Raw genomic sequence first — 27,609 nt, forward strand, 5'->3', positions numbered from 1 at the left:
GTGCGATATGCATTGAAAAATTCACGATTGTATTGGAAAGTGAACTTGTTTAAAACGAATAAGCACCCTTTTTGTTTCCCTGGTTAAAATCATTAAAGGGGAAACTTCTGTGCAAATTGTATTGCAGATGGGATAAAATGAAACGTTATTGCGGCTGTATAGGCGCTAGTCCATTGCTTGACTTATTTGCATCCCCTATGATTGAATTGTGCGATATATTTTCGTTAGACAACCATTCAATCTGTGCAGTTTTCGTGCAATTTCTGGCGCTGCGATATTTTACGGGTGACATTTGGATTCTTTGAAAATTTTCCGTATCGCCTTCCGTGTGAAGGGTCGAAGAAGTACGTTCTCATAGCTTTAAAATAAAAATTGCCATTTTGTTTGAACGTAACGTTATTTTTGTAACCTAGCGGTGTAAACCAAGCTATCGATTAGGTGCCTTGTGTCACGCGCCGCGCGAGAGGAGACAAAAAAAGTGATAAAATTGTCACGTATTGAGTGTACAAAGAACCAAAAAATATTTCTCTTTTTACGTCATTTCATTGCTAAAAGATATATTTACAAGACGGAGGGAGACATTTCATGGCGTGAATATTTAATATTTCAGCTTTTTGAGACCATATTATCCCTATAACGAGATGAATCCCACAGTGGCATGGTTTGTTTTCGTATGATACTTATGTAACTCATAAAGGTTTGCAGCATTTTTCAGAATTTCTCCTTCGATGGATCAAGATTAGTTTTTAGTTGCAAAGTCTGAATACGAACCTAGTGGCTCATTAGGCCGGAACCTATCCTGGTTTCTATAGCATGAAGCGACCAGGGGTATTTCTACTCCCCTCTGGATGGGATGTCACTCCATCGCAGGGTTACCCCCAGCGGGAGGTTCGACGGTATCTTCAGTGATCGGTAGGAATAAAAAGGAAATTTTCCACCGCCTTTACTATCATATTTTTTATTCACAGTAAATGGTTTGAACCCAGGAGTATCAGTAGTTCGTATAATGTGATCGTCCAGGTGAGTGTAGTTCTGAAAAGAAGTGTTGTTGGTGACTGACGTTTCGACAACCTGAGCGGAAGTCATCTTCAGAGTCAAGTGAATGGTGTCTGTCAGTCAATGATGTTATAAGTCTGGTCCGTTGAACGTGATTGGTCAGTATAGCCATGATGGTATTGGCTAGAAGACTCGTGTAAAGTTTGTCATCAGTCATTGGTGGGTTTCGATCCGTCTATTGTTAGTCAAATAGGTCGGTTTTTTGTCCGTGCATTGTTTAGTCGGTCTGTTAGAAGTCCGTTTGTCGGTTTCGTTTCTGTCATGGATAAGTCGTTTGTAAGGCGCCGGTAGTTGTTGACATCTGTTAAGAGGCGCTTGTTCTAGGTTAGTGTACAAGCTTTCCAGAGTCAGTCGTTGAAAATAGTTTGCACTGTAGGTTAAGGACTGAGCAGAGTCCCAGTCAATGCTGTGGTTTGTCAGTTGATGATGTACAGCAATGTGATTGTTGGCATCACCATATTTCGTGGCTCGTTTGTGTTCAGTCAGTCTCGTGTTAAGGTTTCTGTCAGTCTCACCAATGTAGGAAGCCTGGCAGTCGGAGCATTTGATCTTGTAAACTGCTCCCTGTCTGTCGTTAGGTTCGAATTCGTCTCTCTCTTTCACGTTGGTCAGTAAGTGTCGTAACGTAGTTGTAGGTTTGTGGGCTACACGAATGTTGTAGGGCTGTAGGATCCGTGAGATGGTCTCAGAAGTGCCCTTAATGTAAGGTATAGACACTGTAGTAACAGGTGTAGGGTTCCTGTTCGTAGCGTCAGCTTCAGTAGGTCGGTAAATGTTTCGTCTAATAAAGTCAGCGTTGTAGTTGTTTTTGTGAAAAACGCGTTCAAGTTATCTGTTTTCGTCACGTAAGCTGTCCGGTGTGTCACAAACTAGTTGCGCTCGTCTCGTCAAAATCTTTAAAGTCGTGGCTTTGTGTGAAGTCGGGTTGTAGGATGATTCGTCAAGTAATCTGTCGGTATGCGTCGGTTTTCTGTACACTGTCGTTCGTAGTTCGTTGTTGTCGCGGCTTACCAAACAGTCTAGAAAAGGAAGTTTTCCATTTTCTTCGATCTCTTTAGTAAACTGGATGTCGGCGTTCTGTTCGTTTAGGTAGTCGTGAAAATCGTCAATTTCTTCTTTGAGAACGGCGGTAAAGGTGTCGTCAACGTAGCGTAACCAAAGCGGTATCGTTTGTCGGCAAGTTGCAAGGGCGCGTTCCTCCACGTGTTGCATCACAATTTCTGCGACAACAACAGAACCAGGCGACCCCATTGCTGTTCCATGCAACTGTTTGTAGTGTTTACCGTTGTACTGAAAGTAAGTCGATGTAAGGCAAAGGTTCAGTAAGTCCATGATGTCTTTTGTCGGTAACGGAGTTTAACAGTAGATTGTTGTATAGCGGTCTCGGTACACTGTAATGCCAATTGAAGTGGAATACTGGTGAACAGTGATTTCACATCAAAAGACATAAGTTTGTAGTCGTCAGGTATCTGTACTGTCTTAATAGCGTCAATAAAGTTCTCCGTAGATTGTAGTTTGCGTCTTGATTTGTCAGTAAGGGGTTGCAGTATGGTCGTCAAGTACTTAGACAGTTGATACGTAGGGGACCCACAGAATGACACTATAGGTCGCATCGGTATACCAGGTTTGTGCAGTTTCGGTAGTCCGTAAAGTTTCGGTGGTTGAGGTATTGAGCACCTCAGTCGATAGAAGCGTTGAGTGTCAATAGCGTCAGTCTTTTTAAGCGTAAGTATTTTGCTGTTAAGTTTACGTTGAAGTGCTGGCGTCGGGTCGCGTTTAAGTTCTTCGTAAGTTTGTTTGTCGTTAACAAGTGCGTCCATTTTGTCAAAGTAGTCAGTCTTGTCCATAACAACAGTGACACGTCCTTTGTCGGCTGGTAGTATGACAATGTTGTTATCGTTTTTCAATCGTTTCAGTGCTTGTTGTTCGTCTTTTGTCAAGTTATTGTCAGGTATAGGGGCTGATTGTACCGTGGAGGCAATTCTGCTTCTGATGTTATCCTTGGCAGATTCTGATAAGTCTCGCTGACGAGACAGAACCGCCTCAACACTAGATATAATAGACTCGGTCGGTATCCGGTTAGGCGTCACTGAGTGTTTTAGTCCGTAGAACAGTACGTGAGTCTCGGTTTTATCTAAGGGACAGGAGGAAATATTCCTGACCCAGTTATCGTCAGTTTTCGGTCGTTTTCTGTCTTTATTACGTTGATAAGTCTTTATTAAGTGTTGTCAGTTTTCGTTCTTGTTCAGTACGAACGCGGTCTGTGGTTTTGTTTTGTTTCATAAAGTTTCTGCTGTCCAATGGAGTGGATCTTTATGCGAGGGACTTCTCCGGTCAAACGCCGTTTCTCCACGCTTGCCGAGGTAACACGCGAGAGGTTCTCGAATTTCTGGCAAGGAGGGGAGCTCGCATTCATGATATTGACAACGACGGCCAACATGGTGTGCATCATGCGGCGCGGTGTAACTCGCGCGTGGTATTCAAGCTGCTGTTTCAAGAACTACAAGCAGATATTCATATTAAAGACTGGAAAAGCCGATTTCCAATTCACCACGCTGCGGCGACTGGCAGGACTGAGAACGTTCTGTTTCTACTTCAGAACCGTAGCTGCTTAAATTCGAAGACACGAGTCATAAGAGACAGAGGGTTTGATGAGTTGGGAAATAATCACGGTGGAATGACACCTGTACATTACGCCGCGCAAAATGGTTATGCTAATATTGTGAGACTTCTCGAACAACATGGCGCCGATGTTGATGCTGTTACTAATTGTGCGCGTTCCGTGTTCATATTAGCCGCGGAAAATGGCCATAAAGATGTAGCATAAACGAGAGTTCATCAAGTACGCCAAAAGAAAAACGCGTTGAATCATCCAATCGCGCGAGTTCGTATAAAAATCAATTCTCTCGGATAAATGAATGTGATGTAAATCACAGCTCAGAAACGTTCAGCGCATAATCCTTAGGAGACTTCGTTGTTTTCAGAAGATCCTGAAAAAATTATTTGTCGTTGAGGGAAATGTTAACAAAATTTCCTGAAGTACACTAGTTCGGTCAGTGCCAAATAACAACAACAACAACAACAACAACAACAACAAAACAACAACAAGGAATACAACAACATTCCCTTTGAAGCCAAATGTGGGTTGGTTAAGATGGCTGAACATCAACCGAATTTTTTTTGCGTGTTTAAGGGACATTATCTCGGTTGTCACCTCGTGTTGTAACGTAAAATCGCCTTATAATCTTCCAATAGAACGAAAAACAAAACAAAAAACCAAAATTGGCAAAGCAAAGAAATAATCAATTAAATGGAAAACAAAAAGTGAATGAAAGATTCAAAATAAACAAAAAATGTTCACACTTGCGTTGCTTAGATGTTTCTTTGGAAGATAATAAAAAATGCGAGTAAGGCTGCTTTGGCGGCCCACTGGGCAAAATCGTAGTTCGTCACAAAATGTGGTTTAATTAAGTACAACAACAACTTTATTTCTACTCAATATTTATACACAAGTTAAACTAATAAGCGAAAAATTAAAAAGTATCGTTTGCTCAAAATAACCATAAGGCTGGAAATACAGGGCAGTTGTCAATAGCAACGTAGTCGTTAGCTACAATGCTGTCATGATTAGAAATTACACAATTATTTGGTCAAGTTTTTACATTTTTTTCAGTCCGTACCAGGATTAATTTAATTATTTACAAATGTGGTTATGTCTGCAAAGATCCCACTAAAAGCTTAATGAGGTCGAACAATTCCTGGAGTACAGTGGATAAGTTAGAATGCATACTCTGGACGAACTAGTAGAAATCCAAATCAAATTTTTTTTACAAAGCATATTTTGTTTGTTACTTAAAGGAAATCATTCTTTGTTTTCAGTCAGTTACAATATGTACAATGAAAGTTTTATTACGGTCTCAGTTCGATTTTTTCTTCATTCACTCAACGATGTCGGGAATGCTAACTGGTCGCTCGTTATTCACTGTTTAAGAGTTCGATTGAATGACTCATTCGAAGTTGCTGTAACATTTACTATGGGATCCGAAGAGTTATGAACACCCATCTCATCCATAATCAACTCAAATTTCTCTTCCTGCTCGGCCTCCCTGGAATATTCTTGGACTATACTGGCCAAGCGCTGGAACAGATCTTTCTTGGTCGCCTGTAATCTTCTCAGTTGAGAAACGTACTTTCTTTTCCTTCTTATTAAGATGGCAGCGATGCTCATTCCTTGCACGCTTCAGATATACAATAGTATTACTCATTTGATCAAAGAAGGACTCTTTTCTCGAGTTGTTTTGCTTCACATTTCCTGATGCTTCGATCTTTTATTTCCTGGAGGCTTTAATTTGCTGGCTGATTACATGAAAGTTAATTGCTCTACTGTTCCTGGATTTAACTTCGGGAGTTTCATCTTCTGTTTTCCTAGACCGAGCTAACGTTTCCTCGAGTTTCCGTTGGCGTAAACTATTGCTTATCTTATCATAAAATTGATGGCGTTGCTTTGTTTTCTTCCAGCTGCATTCGTCCACGCTTGGGTCGTAAAGTGGGCTTTCCTTTACAGTGTTCTTTGCTTCTGCAAGTGCGTCGTTCAGTATGACGATGAAGAAGTTCATCGGCAAAATGGTAGTACTCAGCAGAATCATGGCTGCGAAAACTCTTCCGAACATTTTGTTGGTGAGCTCTAACTGATTGACTGGCCTTGCTTTCACTCGACCCAGAGTCAACTGTACTTGGAAAACACTACCTTTTAGAAACGATGAATAGCGCTCAAATCCAGCTCCGAAAATCAGAATACCAAAGTGCAAGAAGGCAATGAAAAGAATTAAGAAAATAACACTGAAAGATGCGAGATGTCTCGCACTGTTCTTCAATGTTATGGAAAACACAGCAACATGTCTATTGAATCTTATCAGGCGCAAGAGTTTCACAGAGATTACAAACACCAACAAACCAAGAACGACATTATCTATTTCGCGCCAAACCAGAGCTTCTCGGAAACTCACATGACCATCCACGTTTTCTTGTAATTTTCTGATGACCGAAGACACTTTTTCCGATTGTACCACATACATAATAATAGCTAGCACGGAGAAAAACACTTGATACCGTTCTACCCAGTTCCAGAAGGATTTAAAATACCGGAAACCTCGCTTGCAAAGCTTGTAACTTATTAATGAGCATATTTCTGCATACAACCTGAGACAATCAGATTTTTCTACTCCTAGATACAACACTGTTACTTATGGGAAGCACTCTTTGCGTTATGTAGGACCCAAATTATGGGGCAAACTGTCTATGGTTGACAGATCAGCCAAGACACTGCAGGCTTTTACAAACTATATTCGCAAAATGGATATAACTCGCTTAATGGACACCGGCTGTAAGGCCTGCATCCTATGCTGCACATAATGCCCTTCAAGTCATTTATTTTTTTACTGTATTGATATTAGTTTTAGTATAGTTTTTTTAGCAGTGTCCCCTAATTAGTATGGTGTTTTTATTCCCAGGATATAAGGTTTTTTTGACACTTTAATAAAGTTCTCACTCACTCATAATAAAGTTCTTACTCACACAACCCTCTCGTCCAAGGTACCACAGCACGAAGATGATAAATAAAAGAACACAGATCATATACAACTGTTTGGCGGCGGTCTGGGTGTAGGGCAAAGAGAGAACATCAATTCTCTTGAACGTTGCCGTGTGTCCTGACGCCCCAACTTCGTAGAAATACGTTGCAATAGCTAAAGCATTTACTGACGGGTTGAAGACTGAGAATTCCACAATAACAGCTCTGCTTTGTCTGTCCAGCCAGTCATTAGTTTTTAAATTCTTAATAATGCTAACACCTGTTGCGTTGTCGTATCCTAAGTCCGCCAAGAATCCTCCCCCAGGGTAAAATGAGAATTGTCCCCACTTGGGCACAGTTTCACTCTCCCCCGGATTCTGGTATCGCCAGGGCTTCGGGCAAAGTCGAAGTAGCTCCTCGTGACTCGAAGAGTTGTCGGTGGGCTTCCAGGCTGGTTTACTATAGGGGGTTCTGTCTTCATTTTCTAGCCCGTATCCGTCGTAGCACACCGGAAATATTCTCGTCATATAGTTAACTTTACAGGATGCTGAAATGTTTACAAAACCAGTATTAGAAAATAGCTGTTCATGCCTTAAAGAAGGCTCTGTTCTACTGCAAAGAGGTTAATCAGAACATACTAGCTAATGCTACAATCAGAATTAACCTACTTTGACAAATTTCCAAGTAGATATAACTCATAGACTGCTTTTCTCACACTTCAAGGGTCCAACAACATGTTGAAGGAACAAGTATATTTGCTTTTGGACAATTTTAGTTAAAGCAATAGTAAACGTGACAGACCGAATTCAATAATAGTTCTATTATTAGATGTTTTGGTGTGTAGTATCGCTTTTTATTATATGGAGAAGAGTGTTTTACTGGGAACTAAACCACTCGTAGATTTCATACGCCACTTCATCCGGGACCCGAGTGGCGTATTTTCCGTATGTCACCTTTGTGAGTGTCGTATCGTTCAATGACGTCACGATTCCCGCCTTTTGCTTTTGTTCAATTGGTTTCTCCATATAATAAAAAGAACATTACACGTTGGCTCGAAGATATGAATTTTATGTTCTCGTGGCAAGAACATAAAATTCATATCTTCTCGCCACCGTGTAATATCCTCTATATATTTTTACTCGTTGTTTGTATTTTGACTCGCTCTACGGGCTCGTCAAAATACGGCACAAGTCGTAAAAATATACAGCGACACTACCCACCAAAACATCTAATAAGATATATTTATAATCCGTCACGTATTTTCACTCGCGCGCGACTGGTCTAAACGCGCTGAATACTCATCCCAGTAAAAACTGGGGAATATCCGAGTGATATTCTCCAATTTTCAAATCCGCGCGTGTTGCGAAAAATATTTGAAGGATAATAAACACAATAGTTTTCATTTGGCCCGAAAATATTCTCCGATATTTGTCCCTGGACATTATCTATTTCATCAAAGCTCACAGTGTTCCTCAAACTACATTCTTGGAGAACCGTTCGCTTCTCGGAACAGATAATGTCCAAGGACAAATATCCGAGGGTATTTCCGCGCCAAAAGGAGGCTATTGTTTATCTGTCTTCAGCTCACAGAATAGTGACTGAAGTAGCTCAATCACGGTATTTTAAGTAGTTTTGGCCACATGTAAAATTACCTTTAAATTGAAAGAAACCGGATACTAGTAGCTTATTAAAGTAGAGAAACACCAAAGAGATAATAATAAACAGTAAAGGAACAAGGATGGTAAAGGATGGAAAAGATTAAAACGGATTACAAAGGACGCACTTAAAATATTTAGGTAAAACTTGTCAAGATGCGCAAGCCGAGACGTAACTCCTTTAAGACCGCCATGGATTAGCCATTATCTGAGCCTCTGTATGCAATTTCTTCCGGACACAATTAAAGTGGCGATTATTGCCATTGCAAAACATTGTGCTTTGAGACTAAAACTTACTCGGTTAACTCTTAGTTGCCGGGCTCGAGCCATCCCAACAAGGATTGAGTGCTTGTCTCCAATGTACACTGTTTGATTCTCTTGTTGGCCATTGTACCGTCGGCCAGCAGACACACCTGGGATAAAAGCGTCATTTAACAAGCTCCAGAACTTCTCCTTATCGTTAACCTATCATAGAGAAAAGAGAAAGAGAAAAACAAAGTGGACCCGTGGATACCGTAAATCCTCGAATTAATGCCCCCCCCCCCCACCCCTCGAATAAGCGCCCCCTTCCAATAAGCGCCCCTCCTATCGGCCGAAATTTAAAATAAGCGCCCCCCTCGAATAATCGCCCCCCTCCCCTCCCCCGCATTTTGTGGGCGAGTAATGAGACAACAAAGGATGTATAGTTTTCGTCATGTAGAGCTTAGATTTGTACATTGCTTCAGTTTGTGAACACGTTAAGTGAACACGTTGAACACGTTAAGTACTAACGGTGCCGCGATTTAAACTTTAGCATCAGCTTTTTATGTCAATAAACAGCTTATGTTGTTGTTTACGCGCAGATGATGTATTAAAAGAAATGATCATGCAGGTCACGATTTGGGAAAAATTAAATAAGCGCCTCCATCCCCCCCCCCCCCTTCGAATAAGCGCGCCCCGTCTTCTCCTAAATTTCAAATAAGCGCCCTGAGCGCTGATTCGAGGATTTACGGTATACGAATGTTATTGAACTAACACGAGGTCCATACTGGGGTAATATTTCACTTGCTCCTTTCTTCCCCCAAGGTTATGGCCCCAGCCGAAATGGCTTCCATTCCGCATGTCTTGTGACGCCACGTTCTAAGCACTAAAATAGGTTGGACTCATTCTCAGGGTGCGTTCGACTGACCTTATTCCAGAATAAAAATATCACTATTAATTCCGCATTAATCCAAATAGCCAGTTACTTTTCAATGCTCAATTGAAAACCTCTCTAACAGCATAGACCGGTTTCCAATGGAATATCGTAAAACCAAAACCAAGGTAATCACTTAAGCCAGTCACAAAGGACACAGACCAACGAACCAATCGATAATCGAAGTAAATACATGAAGCTAACGCGACGCGCGGGAAAACGTATGCGGGCGAGTCTCGATTGGTTATGTATGACAAAATGGCGCGAGTTTTTTAAGCCAATCGTGTAGCATGATACGACAAAACCAATTTACTTTTCGACATTCAATTAAAAACCACTCTAACTTAGTTGAATTAATTGAAGAACATTTCGCTTTGGTTTTGAACATCATGCCTACTGTTCGTACTGCTCGTTTTGTAAAATATGTTGAACTGAACAGCTCAACAAATGAAAAACCAAACGAATCCACATGATTACTCAGTTTGGAGTTAAACCAGACTTGTTTCATTGTTGACAGTACTTACCTTTTCAAAGTTTGGTAACCCATCCCGGATGGACTTTGTCATGTGATATTGGTAACTATTCCGGTTGCCATAACACAAGACCATCACCAGGAAGATGAACAGGACGTAAACGACAAGCTCGAAGTAAAGAAGCGACAAGTTCTTTTTCTTTAGCTGTTGTTTCCTCATGTCTTCCATGACTTCAGATAGCTTCATTTTCCACAGTCACTGTTGTGAGGGGCTACTTTTAGCTGTTTCGTGGCTTTGGCGTCCTTCAGATCTACTCTTTTTCCATTTGACAATGGCGGCGAGGAATATCGCTGTGAATAACACTTTAGCAGGTTTTATAATTGTCACATCCTTCCCCAGTGATACAACCACTGACGTTAGCCACTGCTCGCTGGTGCTCTTTCCCCAAATCAAGCTGTAGAAGATGGTAAACGAAGCAGAAACAACACAAGAACTAAACAAGAAGAACCAGGCCATGTAGGTTGCTTTACGACAACACAGAGTCTCACTTGCTCCTTTCTGAAAAAGGAATACTGTCACAATGTTTATGGGTGCAACGATAAGTGCACTTTTAAAAGTGATAATGATTTGGGCCCACGAGAATTTCAGGGGTCCTACTTGTAGCACTTGCTCAGATTTACCTTCCAACTTATAGAACATCGCGTTAGCAAACATGGCAGTAAGCAGCACTGACAGGTAGCACGACGCTCGCTGTACTCTTGTAAAGCGGCTTCTCCTCGGCTTCGCTAGAACTGAAACCCAAAGACGGGTTTCAGTCAGACCTCTCCACCAACGCTTTAGCATCTCGTGTCTAAAAGTGCCCTCATTTGGCGCCTGTTTAATGATTCGCTCAATTCGACCGTCTTCTCGCTCCAGGGCAAGCCACTGGGTGCTGGTAAATGCCCAAGTGTGATTCACCTGTTCGTCAATAACAACGATTTCTTCTAGAAACCAGGAAGGGCTCTCTCGGGGACTGGGTCGAGTAATGGCGACGTAAAGACGTGCGTTGCTGCCGGCCGCCGATCTTTCTGCTCTGTCTTTGGTAAATGGCCGTTTTTTTCGGTCAGTTTTTGAGCAAAAGAAAAACCATATCCTCAGACTCTTCCGACGAATCATCTCTTTCGCCGGAAATCAAAAAAACGAAGCCATACTCCTCGCCAACGCATCACGAAGACGAAATAATGACAGCTCTCAGTATGACACAAGATGTTGGTGCAACTCTACAAGCAATCTTAGCAAAGCTGGGAAAGCTTGATTCAATAGAATCCGCCGTGAAGAAAATTGAAGCCAATCTCGAGAACTTAGAGAAACGAACCCAAAGGCTAGAAGATTTCCAAACAACAGCGAAGAAAGATATTGACGATCTAAAAGAAGGGATCAACTTTACTGGACAACAACTCAAGGATAAGACAGAAGCTATGGAGAAGGTGCATCGACTCTATGAAACTCAATTAGCAGAGCTCACGACAAAATGCCAGAAAAATGGGGATTTGTTAGACGAGATCCACACTAAAAATCTTTACTTAGAAGCCTACTCTCGCCGGGAAAATATCAAATTCACGAACATAGAAGAATCGACAGAAATAGGCGGCCGCACTAGTGAAGACACCGAAGAAGTTCTCCGAACTTTTCTGGAACGTGATCTTGGTTATAGGGATGCAAGGAATGTAGAAATTCAGCGAGTACATCGCATCGGAAAAAGCAAGGATGGAAATCCGCGTTCTATTCTGGCCCGTTTCCTTAGATATAAAGACTGTCAACAGATCTTTTTACTGGGTCACCGGCTTAAAGGCACTAACTTTCAAATGTTCCGAGACCTTCCCCAGGAAATCATTACCCGTCGCAAAGTACAGATGGGAGCTTTTAAGGATGCCAGGAAAAATGGAGTTGCTGCCTCCTTCAGCCAATCTCAACCGGATAAATTGTATATCAGAGGTAAATTGTGGCCGATCGGGCAAAAATTTACTATTTAATTAACACTAAATAAACTTTGTTCAGATTGACCGGTAAATTGTTCAAACTTCTCGCAGTTTCGTTATTGCCAATATGCTTTTCACCAATTAGAGGCGGTCGGCAACTTAAACGGGCTAATAGAGTTGCAGGCTTTTTCTCTTTTTTGCTGTAGCAAGCAATCAAGTTGCCTAATTTCTCCACCATAAGTCCTTTAGTAATTTTATTCATTTTGTGTGTGTTTTCGTTTTACTGTCTCCAGGGCATAAAAATCTATCTAATTAACAATAGTTTAAAGGCATGTGGTCATTTAGATATCTTTTATTGTGAAAATGCAAAACAGTCAACTCAGCCTCCTTCATTACTCACAATACAACAGATCTGAAAATAATTTCCCTCAATGTCAGGGGATTGGGAAACAATGCCAAAAGAAAAGAGGTGTTTAACTGGCTGAGAGCGAAAAAGCAATCTATATATATGCTGCGAGAGGTCCATTGTTCTCGAGAAACTACCGATATATGGTCTTGTGAATGGGGGTACAAAGCGCTCTTCAGCTGCTGCAGCAGCAACAAAGCGGGGGTTGGTATTCTTTTCAATAATAATTTCAATTGCCAGATCCACAAGGTTTTCTCGGATCCGAATGGACGCTTTTTAATATGTGATATCGTTGCTGATAGCAAGCGTCTGACTGTGGCTAACATCTACGCTCCGAATGAAGACGATCCAAACTTCTTTCAGGTTTTTTTCGATCATTTATCAAACTTTCAATGTGGTGAAATCATAATTGGTGGGGACTTTAACTTAGTTCTTGACGTCGAAAAAGACAAGAGGGGTGGCCTTGCCAGAACACACAAAAATGCCTTAAAAGTGATTCGAGATTTCTCTGAAAATCTTGGTTTGACTGATATTTGGAGACTTTTCAACCCAGAAGCCAGGAGATATACTTGGCGCCAAAACCAACCAGTCATACATTGCCGACTCGATTTTTTTCTAGTAAGTGAATCATCTTTATGTGATGTGACCCATGCAGATATTTTTCCTGGTTTCAAAACGGATCATTCGATGATTACTCTGAATCTAGCTTTACACTCGAACCCCAGAGGCAAAGGTTTTTGGAAGTTGAACACGTCCCTTTTATCCGAAATGAGATATGTCCAAGAAATTAAAACAACAATTGAAAGCACTGTGAAACAATACAAAGACGACACCTCAGTGAACCCAGCTCTGCTTTGGGAGATGATTAAATTAAAGGTGCGAGAAAAATCAATATCTTATGCTGCATACAAAAACGCGACAACAAGGAAACGCGAAGAAATGTTGGAACGCGAAATCGCCTTGTTAGAAAAACATTTAGACAATGCAAGCAATAGTAACCCCTCATATCATATTGTTGCTGAAAGAATTTTTACCTTAAAGAAAGAGCTAGAAAACATTTTTGAGTATCGAACCAAAGGCGCTATCATTAGGTCAAAGTCGCAATGGTACAACGAGGGCGAAAAGAACTCCGGATATTTTCTAAACCTCGAAAAAAGGCACTGTAAACAAGGAACAATTAGTCAATTAAAAATTAATGACACCGACTTTGTCACCACAGACAAAGATATCTTATCTGAATGTACGGCTTTTTATAAAAATCTTTATACGTCAAAAAGCACCGACAGCATCCAGTCAACATTCCTCTCTGAAGTGAACTCCACTTCTTTGACCAATGAAGAACAAACTTTATGTGAAGGCCCCTTAACTCAAAAGGAATGTTTCGAAGCCCTGAAGAAGATGGAGTCTGACAAAACGCCAGGCACGGATGGACTTCCCGCCGAATTCTACAAAGTTTTTTGGAAAGACATTTCTTCTTTTTTAATCTCGGCCCTCAACTATGCTTTTGACTCTGGCTGCCTCTCAGTAACACAAAGACGAGGGGTTATAAAACTAATTCCAAAAAAAGATGCGGAACTATACTTCATCAAAAATTGGAGGCCTATTACCCTTTTGAACACTGATTACAAAATCGCAGCAAAATCTATTGCAAACCGAATTAAATTAGTACTTCCAAACCTTATCAATCACGATCAAACAGGATTTTTGAAGGGCAGATTTATAGACGAAAATATCAGACTCATTGACTCTATTATCCAATATGCCACAGAAAAGAATATCCCGGGCCTGTTACTTTTTATTGACTTTGAAAAGGCATTCGATTCTCTCGAATGGTCCTTCATACATGGAACATTAAGATCCTACGGTTTTGGTGCTTCGCTAATTAACTGGGTGAAAACCCTGTATTGTCATACTGAAAGCTGTATTCTGAATAATGGATGGGCAAGTAATTTTTTTGAAATTCAAAGAGGTGTTAGACAAGGCTGCCCGCTCTCACCTTATTTATTTATCCTATCGGCAGAGGTGCTGGCCACGGCAATTAGGAAAAATACTAATATAAAGGGAATCTCTGTAAATAATGTGGAAATTAAGTTAAGTCAGTATGCCGATGACACAACACTTATATTAGACGGGTCACGTGAATCTCTCCTTTCATCCCTTGCAATGCTTGACGATTTCAGCAAAGTCTCTGGCCTCAGACTCAATGATAAGAAAACGGAAGCTCTATGGATTGGCGCAAGTATTGGAAGTGATAAAATTCTGTTATCAGGAAAAGAGCTTAAATGGCCAAAAGACAAAGTAAAATCCCTAGGTCTATGGATTTCAACAGATCCCGAACTATCTGCCTCTTTAAACTACAATGAGAAACTTGAAAAAGTGAAAGAAATCCTGAGATGCTGGAAATACCGCCGACTCACATTGTTAGGGAAAATCACTGTTATCAAATCACTAGTGGTCTCCCAATTGGTTTATCTACTCTCGCCTCTTCGCTCAAACTACAGGGTTTTAAAAGAAATAAATGATTTACTCTACACTTTTCTATGGAATGGTAAAGGCGACAAGATAAAACGGAAGGTAATGATCAATGATTTCGGTGGTGGTGGCCTAAAAATGATTGATATTAGTTCCTTCAATAAATCCCTCAAAACCACATGGATTAAAAAATATTTAGATAACAACAATAAGGGAAAATGGAAAATCTTTTTTGATATAACCCTAAAAAAATATGGCTGTCAAAACTTTTTTTCCTACAACCTCAACGTTAGAGACACCTTATCGACAATAACAACTTCGGATGCCTGTTTAAAAGAACTATTAGGAATCTGGGCGGAAGTTAACTTTGAATCTGAAATAACATCGAAAGATCACTTTCTGGATCAACAACTTTGGCATAACTCCCTAATAAAGATAGCCAACAAAACAGTTTTTTTTAAAAATTGGTTCACCAAGGGAATAACTCGGGTGAAACATCTTTTAGGACCGGACAACAACTTTCTCTCGTTAAATGATTTCCGCTGTAAGTATGAAATAGACCCTCGCCCTCTCAGCTTCTACGGATTAATATCGGCTGTAAAGTCTCTTCGGACTGATTCTAATCTTCAAGATTTACAGAACACCGACCACGAATATGAGCCACTTACAACAAGAATTTTGCAGGTCAAAAAAGCAACTACAATAATATATAAAAAACTGATTAGTAACAAGAGTTTAACCCCAGAGTCAAGTCACAAGAAGTGGCTAGAGGATTGTGTCCTACCAATAAATGACAACATAAATTGGAATGCTGCCTATCTTTTAGCTAAAAAATGCACAAAGAGCACTAAGCTGATAGAGTTTCAGTTTAAATTCTTACATAGACGTGTACCAACCAATAACTTTTTATTTAGAATAGGTCTACAGGGCGATGAAAAGTGCAGTTTTTGTCACACCTCCTCTGAGTCAATAATTCATCTTTTTTGGTCATGCTGTCAAACATCTCACTTTTGGAATAAACTTACTGAATGGCTGAAAAACTTAACTTTACCTCCTAGAGATTATGCTTTGACAAATATTACTGCTTTAGGTCTGAGGCCAGATACCTCTCAATTTGCGCTTCTTATAAATTACTGCTTTCTCTTAGCACGATATCACATATGGCTCGCTAAAACAAAAAATGATCATCCAAATCTTACGCTTTTCATATGCACACTAAAATTACAATATGAGATAGAAACAAAAAGTGGAGACACGAAGAAATGGAAACCTCTTACAGGATACACGAGGATTTAATTAATATTTTAGATTATATTTTCTGTAGGGTTATCTATCTCCTACCCATTAATCTATTTCTAATCTCCTGTCAGATGCATAACTCATTTTACTTTTAATGTACCACATGCCTTTGGTCTGTTTTTTTATGTTTCTGTACTACAACCTCAAGCTGTAATGATAACTAGCTATTTTTCTTCTCAGTTTTTTTTTTTTTTCTTTGCCCCTTGTCGTCACTGTATTTCTTAATTGTGTAAGTCGTGTAACTGTATTTGTTAGTAATGTAAGTCGTTTAGTTATTGTAATTTAAATAGTGTAAATAATTAGAGCAACATAATGTCAATAGAGTTAATGTTGTAAGTAAAAAAAAAAAAAAAAAAAAAAAGAAGGGCTCTCTCACCAGAGTTGTCATGACCAATTCGCACTGCCTGAATCGCGCCAAGAGACTGACTAAGATTAAGAACAAACACATCCGTGTTTCCACGAGTAAAGAGAAAATTATCGACGCCACGCTCGTCTAAGTTGAGCTGAAAAATTCCGCTGCTTCCTTCACTACCGTATATCTCCATGGCAACCTTAGCTGTTGTACCTGAATTTCTCCACACGCCCGTGGAAATGATTATCCGAGAGATGTGTGAGCAGCTTGCTGTGGAAGGTAGATGCACTGGCAGACTAGTTTAGGAATCAAAGTGGATTTCATTTATTAATCATGTACTGTGAGATACTAGACCCGAGGTTTTAACGGCTCAAGCTAAGATCATGATAATAACGAATAAACTGGAACCCCGTTAAAACGGTCACCAACGGGCCATGAAAATTTCACAGCATTAATGGGATCTATTTTAAGTGACATCTTTGTGAAGGAAATTGTGTTTGATTTTTAACGACAGAGGTCAATGACATGTTACAGGCATTTGAATAAACAAGAGAATCGCTCAATATTTTTTCTTTTGTTTAACTAAACAAAAAAAACAAACAAAAAAAGCAAATGCGTATTTGGTTGGTTGTAAGTTGGGATTTCAGAACGTAATCGTTGGCCGTATTAACATGGTGGCCGCATGGACGGGTTTTCTTATGAGAAATATGTACGGGCGTTTCGGCAGGACAAAAACACCTTTTTTTTTACAAGCTGCATTTGTATGAATTCCAAAATTGTTGAACTGAAATCGTTGGATTCCAGGGTAGAACCCGGCAAATTTGTAGAATGTTCAAAACAGCGGATTTTATAGTTGAACCCAACATTAATCCTTATGAATCGATATGGTTAAACTTGTTGTAATAAGTCATGTTTTAACTTAGTTTCACGTGTAGGGCTATAAGGAAGACTACAGCCTTGACTGTAATTATACACTCTATTGAAAGAAATTGTTCTCATCAATGCTTACATTTCTGGCGTCTTTTTTCTCCGCTTTTCTGACGATAAGCAGCACGCAAGCACGCACGCACGCACGCACGCACGCACGTAAACCTCAACCGGAAGACGAAAAGTAACAAAAATAAATCTCATAATGTATTCATGGCATAATTCGGATAATACAAAAGTGCAAAATAAGAGGCAAATCGATGAAAAACATCAATGCCACTTACCATCCATGACTAAAGCCATGTGCAACGTAGTTTGTGCATGCGGAAGGCGAGAGACCTGGGGCTACAACGTTGCCAAAATAAACTTCCGGTTGATGTGATCATGTTCATGTCACTCGCGGTTAGTCGCGCGCGTGTTAATTTGCCAGAATTTCCTCGCTATTTTCATTGCTTAATTTTCTAATGGGTACAAATACCATACTTGATAATATTTCAACTTATTCTGTGCTCGATTTTCCGTGACAAATCCTTCAGTCAAATGAGAAGGGAGTCGGAAATCTGCAACGCGTCCGCCATCTTAGAACTTTCAGGTAAGCTAAATTTATTGACGAACTTGAATCGGTCACACTGATAGTTCTGGGCTTTTTTAAATTTTCATTTTCCCGTTGATTTTATAGGGGGTCAGTAGGGGGGTCAGTAGGGGGTCAGTTGACCGGGGGTCAGTGTTTTGTCGAATCCCTTGGAGTGAACAAAGAAAGTACCATATTGAAAAATATATATATACAAAACAAAACAAACCTGCCACTGTTATATCCACCGACTCAAACTTTCCTCTGTGTAAAGGAAAAGATAAGCTAAGAGTAAGCTTAAATATGAAAATTAAGCTTACGAGAATCGATCGCCTGCACATGCGCAAAATCGAGCATAAACTGCAATCTTACCCCGTAAACTTAGCTTTCAATGTTTCTTCTATGACTCTGTTGTTTATCTCTAAAAGAATCATCTTAGATAATGAAAAGTACAGCGAGTTTCGCGAAGCTTCCTCCCAGACACTGAAGTTATTTGACGAGATCTAAGATGGCCGCCGCAAACTCCTTCTAGTCACGTGATGTTGCTCAGCTTCCGTGTACCCCAGTTCTGGCGGTTATTATTTTTTTTCGTTTATTTTTCGCCTAACTTTTTCCAAGGATAGCATCTGACGCAACTATATTTAGCGGCAAGTTGTTCCAGTTAAATCTCGCAACTTCTCAGTAAAAAGGTCTAAAAATACTTTTTCAGCAACGCGAAGAAAGAAAAGGAAACTACAATGGTCGTGAATTTCATCATTTATGGAAAAAAAAAACACAAACAAACAAACAAACAAAAAACAGCGTTTATCAAAGTGCACTTGTAACACGCTCCCCCCTCCCCCCCCCATTGGGGGGAACTCCCATAAAAAGGACGCGGGTTCTCGTCGTACCTTTTAGGGTTTAAGTACCTATTGATAAGGTGTTCAGCCTACAAAGGTCCACAGCAGGAGCTTTTGCAGTACGTTTTAGGGTATTGGGTCAAAAAAAAAATAAGACAGGCCGGATAATGTGTTATGTAAGAATTCGTATCCCTTAGGGGAAAAAAATTCAAGCCACGCCCACAAAACAGGATCCTGGTTCCTTTTAGGTTTTTTTTCCAAATTTCTGACAAGCACCCCAGTCCTTTTTATATGTGAATTCGCCCGGGTACTTTTCCCAAGCTTCATAGCGGTGACAAAGCGATCTGTTGCAGACCTGGATCCACCCGCGCATTCTGGGAATCTGGAGCCTTTCTTGATCTGTAGCACGAATTGAATTGTCTTCCGTTCGTTCGATGAGATGTTAGTTCAGTGGCAAGGCAGTTCAGACTTTATAGCGAGAGCGTGACAACCTCCGTTCCCAGGGTCCCTGGGAGGACCCTGGGAACAAACACATGCTGCAGAGAAATGCCCCCTTCCTTTGTACTGAAAAATATGTCAATTTCACGAAATTTTAACTTATCAAAATAATTTATGCAAAGAATTTAAGAGTTACAAACAAAGAAACAAAAAATAGAACGGCATAGAAAATAAGAATTACGACAGAAAAAAGTCTTTTTTTAACATTTCTTTAATTACACCTTTGGTCTCACAAATAAAATACGCATCAATCCAAGCGTAAATGGAAACATTATTTTTGAAGACAGCAATATTTAATAAAAATCACTTATTAGTTTTTTCTATTATCACTTATTCCATCAAACGAAAGTGCAAAAGTCTCCGCGTTAATGACAGAAATAGTTATAGTACCACGAATTCTTTTTTCTTTTTGGCGAGACCGATAGATCCCCTGTATCGTTTGGTTTGCGTGTTTTTGTTATTATTATCTCGGCTGGCCTGACGCATACACATGTACGCAGTTACACACTGGTTGATCAGAGCTGCACACGCTGCATCTGACATGCGGCACTGTGAATCATAACGCTGCTGGTCTCATCCAATCAGAACCCTTAACTTGGTGTTCAATTCCTTTTCCTTGCCCAGCAGCGTCGACATATGTCGCTTGTATGCATCATACTCCTGTGAAATAAACAAGTGTTATTCTGTATCGTACAAGCTCTGAAATGACCTCCTAATCTTAGTGAGGTGTCTTCCATCGCTACAATACGTAAATTGCGTGTATTAACAATACATATCAGAACCACACCCAAGGCTATATATTGCATATAAAATAAATAGCTATCTTAAAACTATGTGAAGAAATCAAATGGCGTTATAATATATGTCGGTATTTAATCACTGTTATTTTTTCTAATAGGTTTGGCAAAGTTTGAACATAACCTTTGCTTACACTTGACTATGTAGTGTGGGGAGTAATATGGTGATTTGAGTCTTGAGCTATGTATAGCTGAAATATAGCTCACACAGTAACAAAATAGCGTCGACAAAGCAGTTTAAATATGTCTCGTTCTACAAGGGTCTCCATCCGAAATACAGTGGATAGCTTTAAACAAATTGAAATAGTTGAAAAGGACTTTGCTGCCTTTTGAAAAATATTTTTCACACATGCCTGAGGTTGAGGTTGAAGAAGGGATATTTTCAAGAAGCCTAGACAAAGACCAACCAAGAAGCAGGCTGGTAAACCCCGAAAACATACCACTGAGGTGAAACTAGTAGGCTGCCGAGAACTGTCATCAAAGTTCAGTTAAAATAACACACCTTTGCACTCTCTCGTTGCCTCCTCTCTGCATCCTCCAGTTGCTTCTTGAGTCTTATAACCTGTGCATTTACTGACATCGTTCGTAACTCGGACCTGTGATGAAGAATTAAAAAAAATTCCAACCCCTTCAATTTCCCTGTCTTAATGACTTCTTTCAAGGAAGGTGGCTGCTTAGTGAGAGTTCAGTTTTATTTTCTTATACACCTTAACCTTTACACGTTTATTGAGTAAAGACACATTTGTACCATTACAATAATCTAGTTTTCCTTTTGATGTAAGAATTAATTAACGTAAAGTCAGTGTGTTCTGTCATTTTTTCCTGCAACTGTCATGTTGTCAGTTAGCTTAGGCTTGATTTCTGCTGCTCTTTTGATTTGACCAAAATGCACCACATGTATCCTCGTCAATGTCATCATAATAACTGTAAGTACAAATGTAACAAGTAACATTATTTTTGTTAAACTTACACAAACTTGTCTTCTGTCTCTTTAAGTGATCGTTCAGTCTCTTCGAGTTTCAGACAAAGTTCCTTCATTTCTCTCTGTTTCCCCTAGAGAAGTGAATATCCAATGAGAAGTCAAGAAGGGAAGACGTCATAGAAAGTACATACTAGTCATTGTTGTTGTTGCAGTCCCCTCACCATTTAAAAAGGCTGCTCAAACAATTTGTGCATGGTGGCCTCAAATGTGACAGGAGTGCTCGAAAGGCCCCCCCCCCAAAAAGAGAAGAAATTAAAGTTTAACGAAAGATTTCTGTGCTTATCTGTGCTTTGGTTATCATCTCAAAGTTGCAAGGATCATGGCCAGGTTCCGGGTCCCGGATCAGATCAGAGACATTAAATTTTGATCTCAAGTTCAATGTTTAAACCGACCACAAGCAATTGACTCACTTCTAAAGCTTTTCCTCTCTCCAAAGCTAGTTTTGCAAACTCGTCTCTCTCTTTTGTCATTGCCAACACTTTCACTTGGCTTTCGTCTTTCTCAGAAGTGGATATTTTAAATTTTTCTTCCGATTTCCTGTGCTGTTCTAAAGAAATTTAAAAACAAAACAAGTAAAGATAAATAATGTCTTTTATTTGCACTTGGTTAGTGTTTCTAGCACAAAGGCTGGTAGGGTAGAGCAATGACACATAAATTTCAGAAATGAGTAATTCAGTTTTAACATAACAGGGTTAGAAACGCCAGCCGGTATTAGAACAAATCAATTGGCTAAGGAGTTGAACTTGGGTCTACTGGCAAATAACTCCAGCAAGTGGTCAGGATCAGACTTAACCTTGCAACTTCTGGATTTCAAGTGCGGCATCCTAACCTCTCAGCCATACTCACTACTCAGCCACACTGGCTCCTCCTAAATGCAATGGGGAAAAGGGGCACTTGTTGTTAAAGAGCCGTAAACTAGCTTAGAAAACATCCATTGATAACAAACCTTCTGCCTCTTTTTGTAATGTTGTAATTTCTTTTTGTAGTTTCTCAGCTTGTTCATTATGCTTCTTCTCCAAAGATGACAGATTTTCCAATGCTATCCTAAGGACCAAACATTTTTTTTTTTTTCAGTGAAGACACTCTGCACATTAATATTGACCAACAGCACCAACAATTTTAAATTAAAGCTCAAACAAATAGTCAACATGTAGCATAAAGAGTGGTGACCGTGTTCTGTTGAAGACTTTTCACAAACTTTATTAAGGAAGTGCCTTGAGTATCCCGGCATCCTTCATACAAGTCAACAATCTTTTGGTTATTAGACTTTGTTTAATTGTGTAGTATGCCAAATACATGGAAGGTAAAGTATGCAAAGATTCCCATTGTTCTGAAAATCTCTGTTTCAGCAGCATGAAGAAACTAGGAGCACTAAAAAAGCTCCTGCCTGTGCTCACTGCATCACTGCACTAACTAATCCCCTCCACAATTACAGTGAGTGTACTTGGTAGTGCAGTGCACTTTTACCGTGGCTGGAGAGAAGTGCTGCGAGAGTAAATATAGCTTTGTTCAAGAATTAAAAGTATGACCACAGTTTAGGTCAACTTTGAAAGTTAGACTGCTCAGCTCCGAGTCCACTGTGTTAGGCAGTGCATGGCTTCAAACTAATTTAGTTAATTGGTGTAAATTTACATGTAGGAATTTAACAATTACATGTGACTGTGACTATATACAGTTGGACCCCACTAATTCAAACTCAGTTATTTCAAATTCCCCATTACTTCAAAGTCAAAACCATTTCCCTTGGATTTTCCCTTCAGTCATTTACTATCAGCTATTTCAAACTCTCACTATTTCGAACTATTTTTCGTTTCCCCTGCAAGTTCAAAACGGTGGGGCTCAACAGCATGTTTCAAGAGACAGTAGTGTAAAACTGATTGCTAAAGCATCACCTCTCCTTTGCTTTGGCTGCTTGGCATTTCTCTTGGAGACTTCTCACCTCATCTCTAAGTTGCTGAATTTGTGAATCTCGCTCTTGCACAAGGTTACCAAAAAGTCCTTCATTTTCGTTTCTGAGACAATTGTTTTCAATCCGTAGCTTTTCATTCTCTGTTTTATATTTGTCTTTAATTTTGATCAGTTCCTCATGGTTCTGATTAAGCACAAAGAATCTCTTTTCCAGAACAGTGTATTTTCTTGTTTCATTGTGCAAGGCAGTCAGTATTTCATCCCTATGTTTTTTAAGTTCACTGGTTTCTTCTTCCAAAGGTGTGGATTTTGTCAGAGATTCATCTGCCCTCTGTTTCAGAATGCATATGAGCTCACACTGCTGATCTATGTGTGAGCGGAGCAGTCCATTTTCTGATAAATCATCTTTTGACAAAGCCCTTAGTTTTTCCAAATTTGCTTTCATTTCCTCTGGAAAATCCACACTGTCAAACTGAAATTGAAGAGTAGTGTTACATTAAAGGCATTTCAATTAACAACTGTAGCACATCCTAATTAAACATCTTCAAATCTGTTTCAAACTAAAGGGCAACTGTCAGTTTCAAGAGACTATGGGTTTGTGTTCTGGCTGGTAGTTCTGGCTCTGGTAAAGTGTCAGGTGTCTCTAAAAATAACAACGACAAAAAAAAACTTCAAAGGGAGCATGCACAATGTAGTCAACACAGGGACAAATTCTGCAAAGACTACGACTTTCTATGTGCCTACTAGTTTGAGTAAGGCTTGCTAAGTATTGTAGTAGTAAATGTACTGCATGTAAGTCCCCCATCACATTCTGCTGTACTATAAGGGTCAGCTACATTCACTTTGTTTCTTTACTGCTGGTGGAAAGTACTATAAAATGAAATATTCTTGACTGATATAATTTAAGCCTCTAAGACTTATTCTTGTTTGGTGGGCTTATGATATCGCAGTGTGCAAGGAAAGTTGTGTCCAGCACATGTAGGCCAGAACTAGCAGATTCCAGAGTTGACCTAATGGATTCTATCATTCATTTGCCCATCGGGAAAGTAAAAATGTGGGGTAGAAATTTTAGAAAATTCAAACAATGAAAGTGTTGTAAGTGATAAAGCTATTGTAATAATTTTACTTTTTAACTGATTTATCATGCTCTTAAACTTTCTTTGTAATCTGATCTATGATTTTTCTTTAATGAATTATTGGTGGCCTCTGTCCACATTCACCAGAGTTGTAAAAGTTTGTTATCGCTTGGTTTTTAAATCAACAGCAAGTAAGCCCAAGGGCGCAGTTTCCTCTCGTTGATAGCCGCTCTGTCCAAAGTTAGGTGCCGAGACTCTAAGAAAAGCCTCTTGTGGCAGTTGTTTAAACACTACGTTCGAGGATCTGGGCATCTCGTAGGTGGATGTTGGGGTCCATGGACTCAGCAGGCTATTTAATTGCTGATTCCCTGTTGCTCATGCAGCCTAGATCATGCTTGGACCCGCGCGAGCTCCACGAGTGCTTGCTTGCTTTATTTATCATGCTACTAGACTAAGTGTGTTTTCAGCCTAGAGAAAATGACTGTCAGGCCTAGTTATAGCTTGCCTGGGCTGCTTTGTTCAATGACCAATTAGACTAATCCAGCATTAGTAAGAATTTTGATTTCAGTTTTGTATTTTTTTGGTGTATTGTTTGCCCTTCAGATTTCAGCTCAAGTTATCCCAACCTACACAACTGAAAACAAAATATACAAGAAAAACTGTAAGTTACTTTGGTATCCTTAACCAGCTTTTGAACAGCCCAACCCTGAAGATGCTCATGTCAGCTGGCTGCCTGGCTCAGCTAGCCCCTGTGGTTATTCCAGCCAGCTAGTACTCTAAATTTTACTATCTTTATTTTCTATAATCAGTTACTGGTATAAGGCAAGAGAGAGGACAAATAATGATTGTTGTTGAAGAGCAAGTTACAAATATTTTTTTTGGCAGCCCACCATCCTGATTTGGCCTTATCCTGACGAATAGGGATTTAAGGATTAAATTGCTTATAATGATATTTAAAATTCTGTAAGTTGCATTTGCCTAAATGTTCAAAACATGCAATTCTGAGAGAATTTATATGTATCGTGATTACCACGACTAATAGGACCTCAGCCATGGTTAGCGGAATTAATGCTACGCAGGTGACAAAGACATCACAAAGTGTTAATGAATAGGTGAGAGCCCTTAAAATTCCTTCAGCTACTGCAGGTAGCTTTAATAGAAAACAATTTTAAAAACACCTGTTCATTAGCAGAGAAAACAGCTTGTCATCATACATACACCTTAACAGTACAGTGTTGGAAATTTTGACAGCACTTGCCATTCACACAAGTGAATCTCAAAATCTACTCATCCAGTGTAATTTTTCTCTCGCCCAGAAACACGCCCCCTCCCCTAGGAAAATCTCCAGAATGATTCACAAACCATACAATCTTTTGGTATCTCGTAATCACAGCTTGCCACTTCGTGTTGGGCTTTCTTGTTCTGATCTATTTACGTGATGCCTCCTTAGATCTCAGACCAATTTTACGGTTTTATCCTCATTTTTTTTATCAACTTATTACACTCCTTGGAAATTTTTCCACATTTCCGTAGTTTTAAATGAAAAACAGCTAAACAAACAGCTGGCGCTACCAAATTCACATATATATACACACTGTAGCATCGAGCCATTGGAGTAAACAACTTGATGGCACGTGCAAGACTGATGGTTTTTATTTCAATTTTCAAAATCAGTTTCTATTTCAAGATGAATCTTCATGAAATTCATTTCCTAGCATGCAAGTTAATGCCCTAATTACTGCGGACTCACCTAGAGACCAGCATTGTCCCTTTATCTCAAGACATGTAATAGTCATGTAAATTATCACTGGCTGAAGCTGTATTTATGAAACACTATGTTTTGTATTATTGGCAAACATTATCTCTTCTGGCTAATTATTATTGTGGACATCTTGAAAGATCCATGCAGTGGTAAGTTTTCCTTAAGAGATATTCTCGCCAAAATGGCAAATAAAAAGAAGTGTTATCAATATTTAAGCTTAGGAAAATGACAGGAAAATGGTACTCGCCAAATGGGCGAATGATCGATGATTTGCATTTGCCCAACACTTTCCAAACTCACATTGGCGACTGGGCAAGCACTAATTTCCAACACTGCTGTGACAATTTATGTGGATATATCAATTTTATGTCGTATACATGATCACTGTAATGTCTAAATGAAGTAGTACATGTTTGATTATGACACACCAAAATAGGAAGTAATATCATACTCAGGTACTTTGAAATCCTGTACAGGAGCTACGATATGGCTGCCACAGAAAGGCTGGATTGTGAGTAACCTGGTATAGTCAATGGCATCACATTTGATTTTCTGTCTGTAAAGTGCTGCTGTAAAGAGAGGCCATACAAATATTTTGCAAGTATGTACTGTGTGCCTGAATTTAAAATAACAAAAAAAATATAATATTTTTTTTACAAAAACAGCCTTCAGGTGGAATTATCTTTGAATTGCTGATGCAAATTTTTTATAGGTCTGAGTTCTACATGCTTGTTCAATAAAATGTTCAGGAGTTAATTTATCAATAAATTTAACAAATCTAAACTGCTATGCAATACAATCAATCAGTCAGTCAGTCAGTCAGTACTAGCTAATTCTTGACATTGTAGAATTAACTTCTGGAGAATGTTCTCAACTTTACCTACGTCTTTTCCGCGGTGGGAATTAGAGCCAGAAAGACCAGAAACAAGAGTCCTTGGACTCTCCTTATACCACGGCTGCTGCCATGCTAAACCGATCAAAACTCCGCTTCCTCGAGCGCACTATGAGTTAAAGCTAGTTAAAATGTTAACTGACAAACAGTAGACATAATCGCTCTTTATATATTATTTAGTCCCTATTTTTCTTTAGCACAATAAAATTTCATCTTTGGTGAAAACAATGAAAGATAAAATAACTTGATTTCATGGGAAGTGGTGAAAATAACTGTCAGAAAGCTTCCATGTTATTTGCCAGGCTGCAAGCAGAGTTTTACTCACTTAAGTTAGGTTTACCTGTAACCTATGGCTAAACATTTCCTACCTTGCTAGAATTGACTACTTCTCTCAGTTTTCTGGGAGATCTTCCTCCAGATCCACTACTTGCAGCCATTTGAAGAAAAACTAACGCAGTTATATATCTGTTGCCGTTCAAAAGTCTTCAACGAAACACAGGACATGCGCCATTTTGCGGCTCTAAGCAAGAGTCACTGTAAAATGCTGTTGAAAGTCAGTCTTCTTTCCAACACGAGAGCGAATCTAACTTCTTGAAGTTCTGGGCAATTCAGTTGCAAGGATCTATTCCAAAGCACATTTTAAAGCTCTGATGTTAGCTTTGACTTCTGGTGCAAAGTCTGCAAACTCTCGTAAACACTGTTTGGCAACGAAGGTCAAAATATTTGTGTCGCTAATTTATGACATTCTCGTTTCCAGGCTGCCTGTCCATCTCAGCTCAGCCGATGAGGCCTTGGAACGAGAAAATCAAGGATAAAATTATTATTATCATCAGGCACGTGACTTTCAAGAGCCCGGTTGATGCAAAACACACATGTATGTGATCCTCTTCCGGTCAAAATTTTATTTCTGATTTAAATTTCCTTTATTGAGATCTATGAGGGT

At 39.5% G+C, this 27,609-nt stretch overlaps 2 protein-coding genes and 1 pseudogene across 4 annotated transcripts; 1 reads left to right on the plus strand and 2 right to left on the minus strand.

The window, feature by feature from the left end:
- Positions 1-4,496: 4,496 nt before the first annotated feature.
- On the minus strand, positions 4,497-10,885 carry LOC145486722 (polycystin-2-like protein 2; annotated as a pseudogene). Its single transcript, XR_014049330.1, has 4 exons — positions 9,979-10,885; positions 8,574-8,745; positions 6,609-7,172; positions 4,497-6,301 (listed from the first exon to the last, which is right to left on the minus strand). The product of XR_014049330.1 is annotated as a polycystin-2-like protein 2 (transcript).
- Positions 10,886-10,969: 84 nt separating this feature from the next.
- Positions 10,970-11,940, plus strand: LOC145488527 (uncharacterized). The gene has a single exon (XM_081467410.1). It carries the CDS (start codon positions 11,013-11,015, stop codon positions 11,937-11,939), a length of 927 nt encoding a protein of 308 aa, XP_081323536.1. The 5' UTR covers positions 10,970-11,012; the 3' UTR covers position 11,940.
- A 7,534-nt stretch (positions 11,941-19,474) lies between these two features.
- On the minus strand, positions 19,475-27,431 carry LOC145488523 (coiled-coil domain-containing protein 89-like). Of its 2 annotated transcripts, none has more exons than XM_081467404.1 (7): positions 27,035-27,431; positions 22,921-23,408; positions 21,975-22,072; positions 21,439-21,575; positions 21,017-21,099; positions 20,549-20,642; positions 19,475-19,909 (listed from the first exon to the last, which is right to left on the minus strand). In XM_081467404.1, the coding sequence occupies exons 1-7, from the start codon at positions 27,101-27,103 to the stop codon at positions 19,823-19,825; spliced, it is 1,056 nt and encodes a 351-aa protein (XP_081323530.1). In that variant the 5' UTR covers positions 27,104-27,431; the 3' UTR covers positions 19,475-19,822. The 2 variants fall into 2 exon arrangements, with proteins under 2 accessions (XP_081323530.1, XP_081323531.1); XM_081467405.1 differs by lacking the exon at positions 27,035-27,431 and adding an exon at positions 26,234-26,553.
- Positions 27,432-27,609: the final 178 nt, after the last annotated feature.

This window comes from Orbicella franksi, chromosome 5, assembly GCF_964199315.1.
Source record: "Orbicella franksi chromosome 5, jaOrbFran1.1, whole genome shotgun sequence".
NCBI classification, from domain to species: Eukaryota; Metazoa; Cnidaria; class Anthozoa; order Scleractinia; family Merulinidae; genus Orbicella; species Orbicella franksi.

Excerpts from the sequence above, each read along its gene's own strand:
- LOC145488527 (XM_081467410.1), top strand. The coding sequence starts at position 11,013 with ATGGCCGTTTTTTTCGGTCAGTTTTTGAGCAAAAGAAAAACCATATCC.
- LOC145488523 (XM_081467404.1), bottom strand. The coding sequence starts at position 27,103 with ATGGCTGCAAGTAGTGGATCTGGAGGAAGATCTCCCAGAAAACTGAGA. Across the intron at positions 22,073-22,920 it reads GCAGCCAAAGCAAAGGAGAG|GATAGCATTGGAAAATCTGT; the intron begins GTGATGCTTTAG and ends TTTGGTCCTTAG. Across the intron at positions 20,643-21,016 it reads GAGACAGAAGACAAGTTTGT|GTCCGAGTTACGAACGATGT; the intron begins GTAAGTTTAACA and ends TCTTCATCACAG.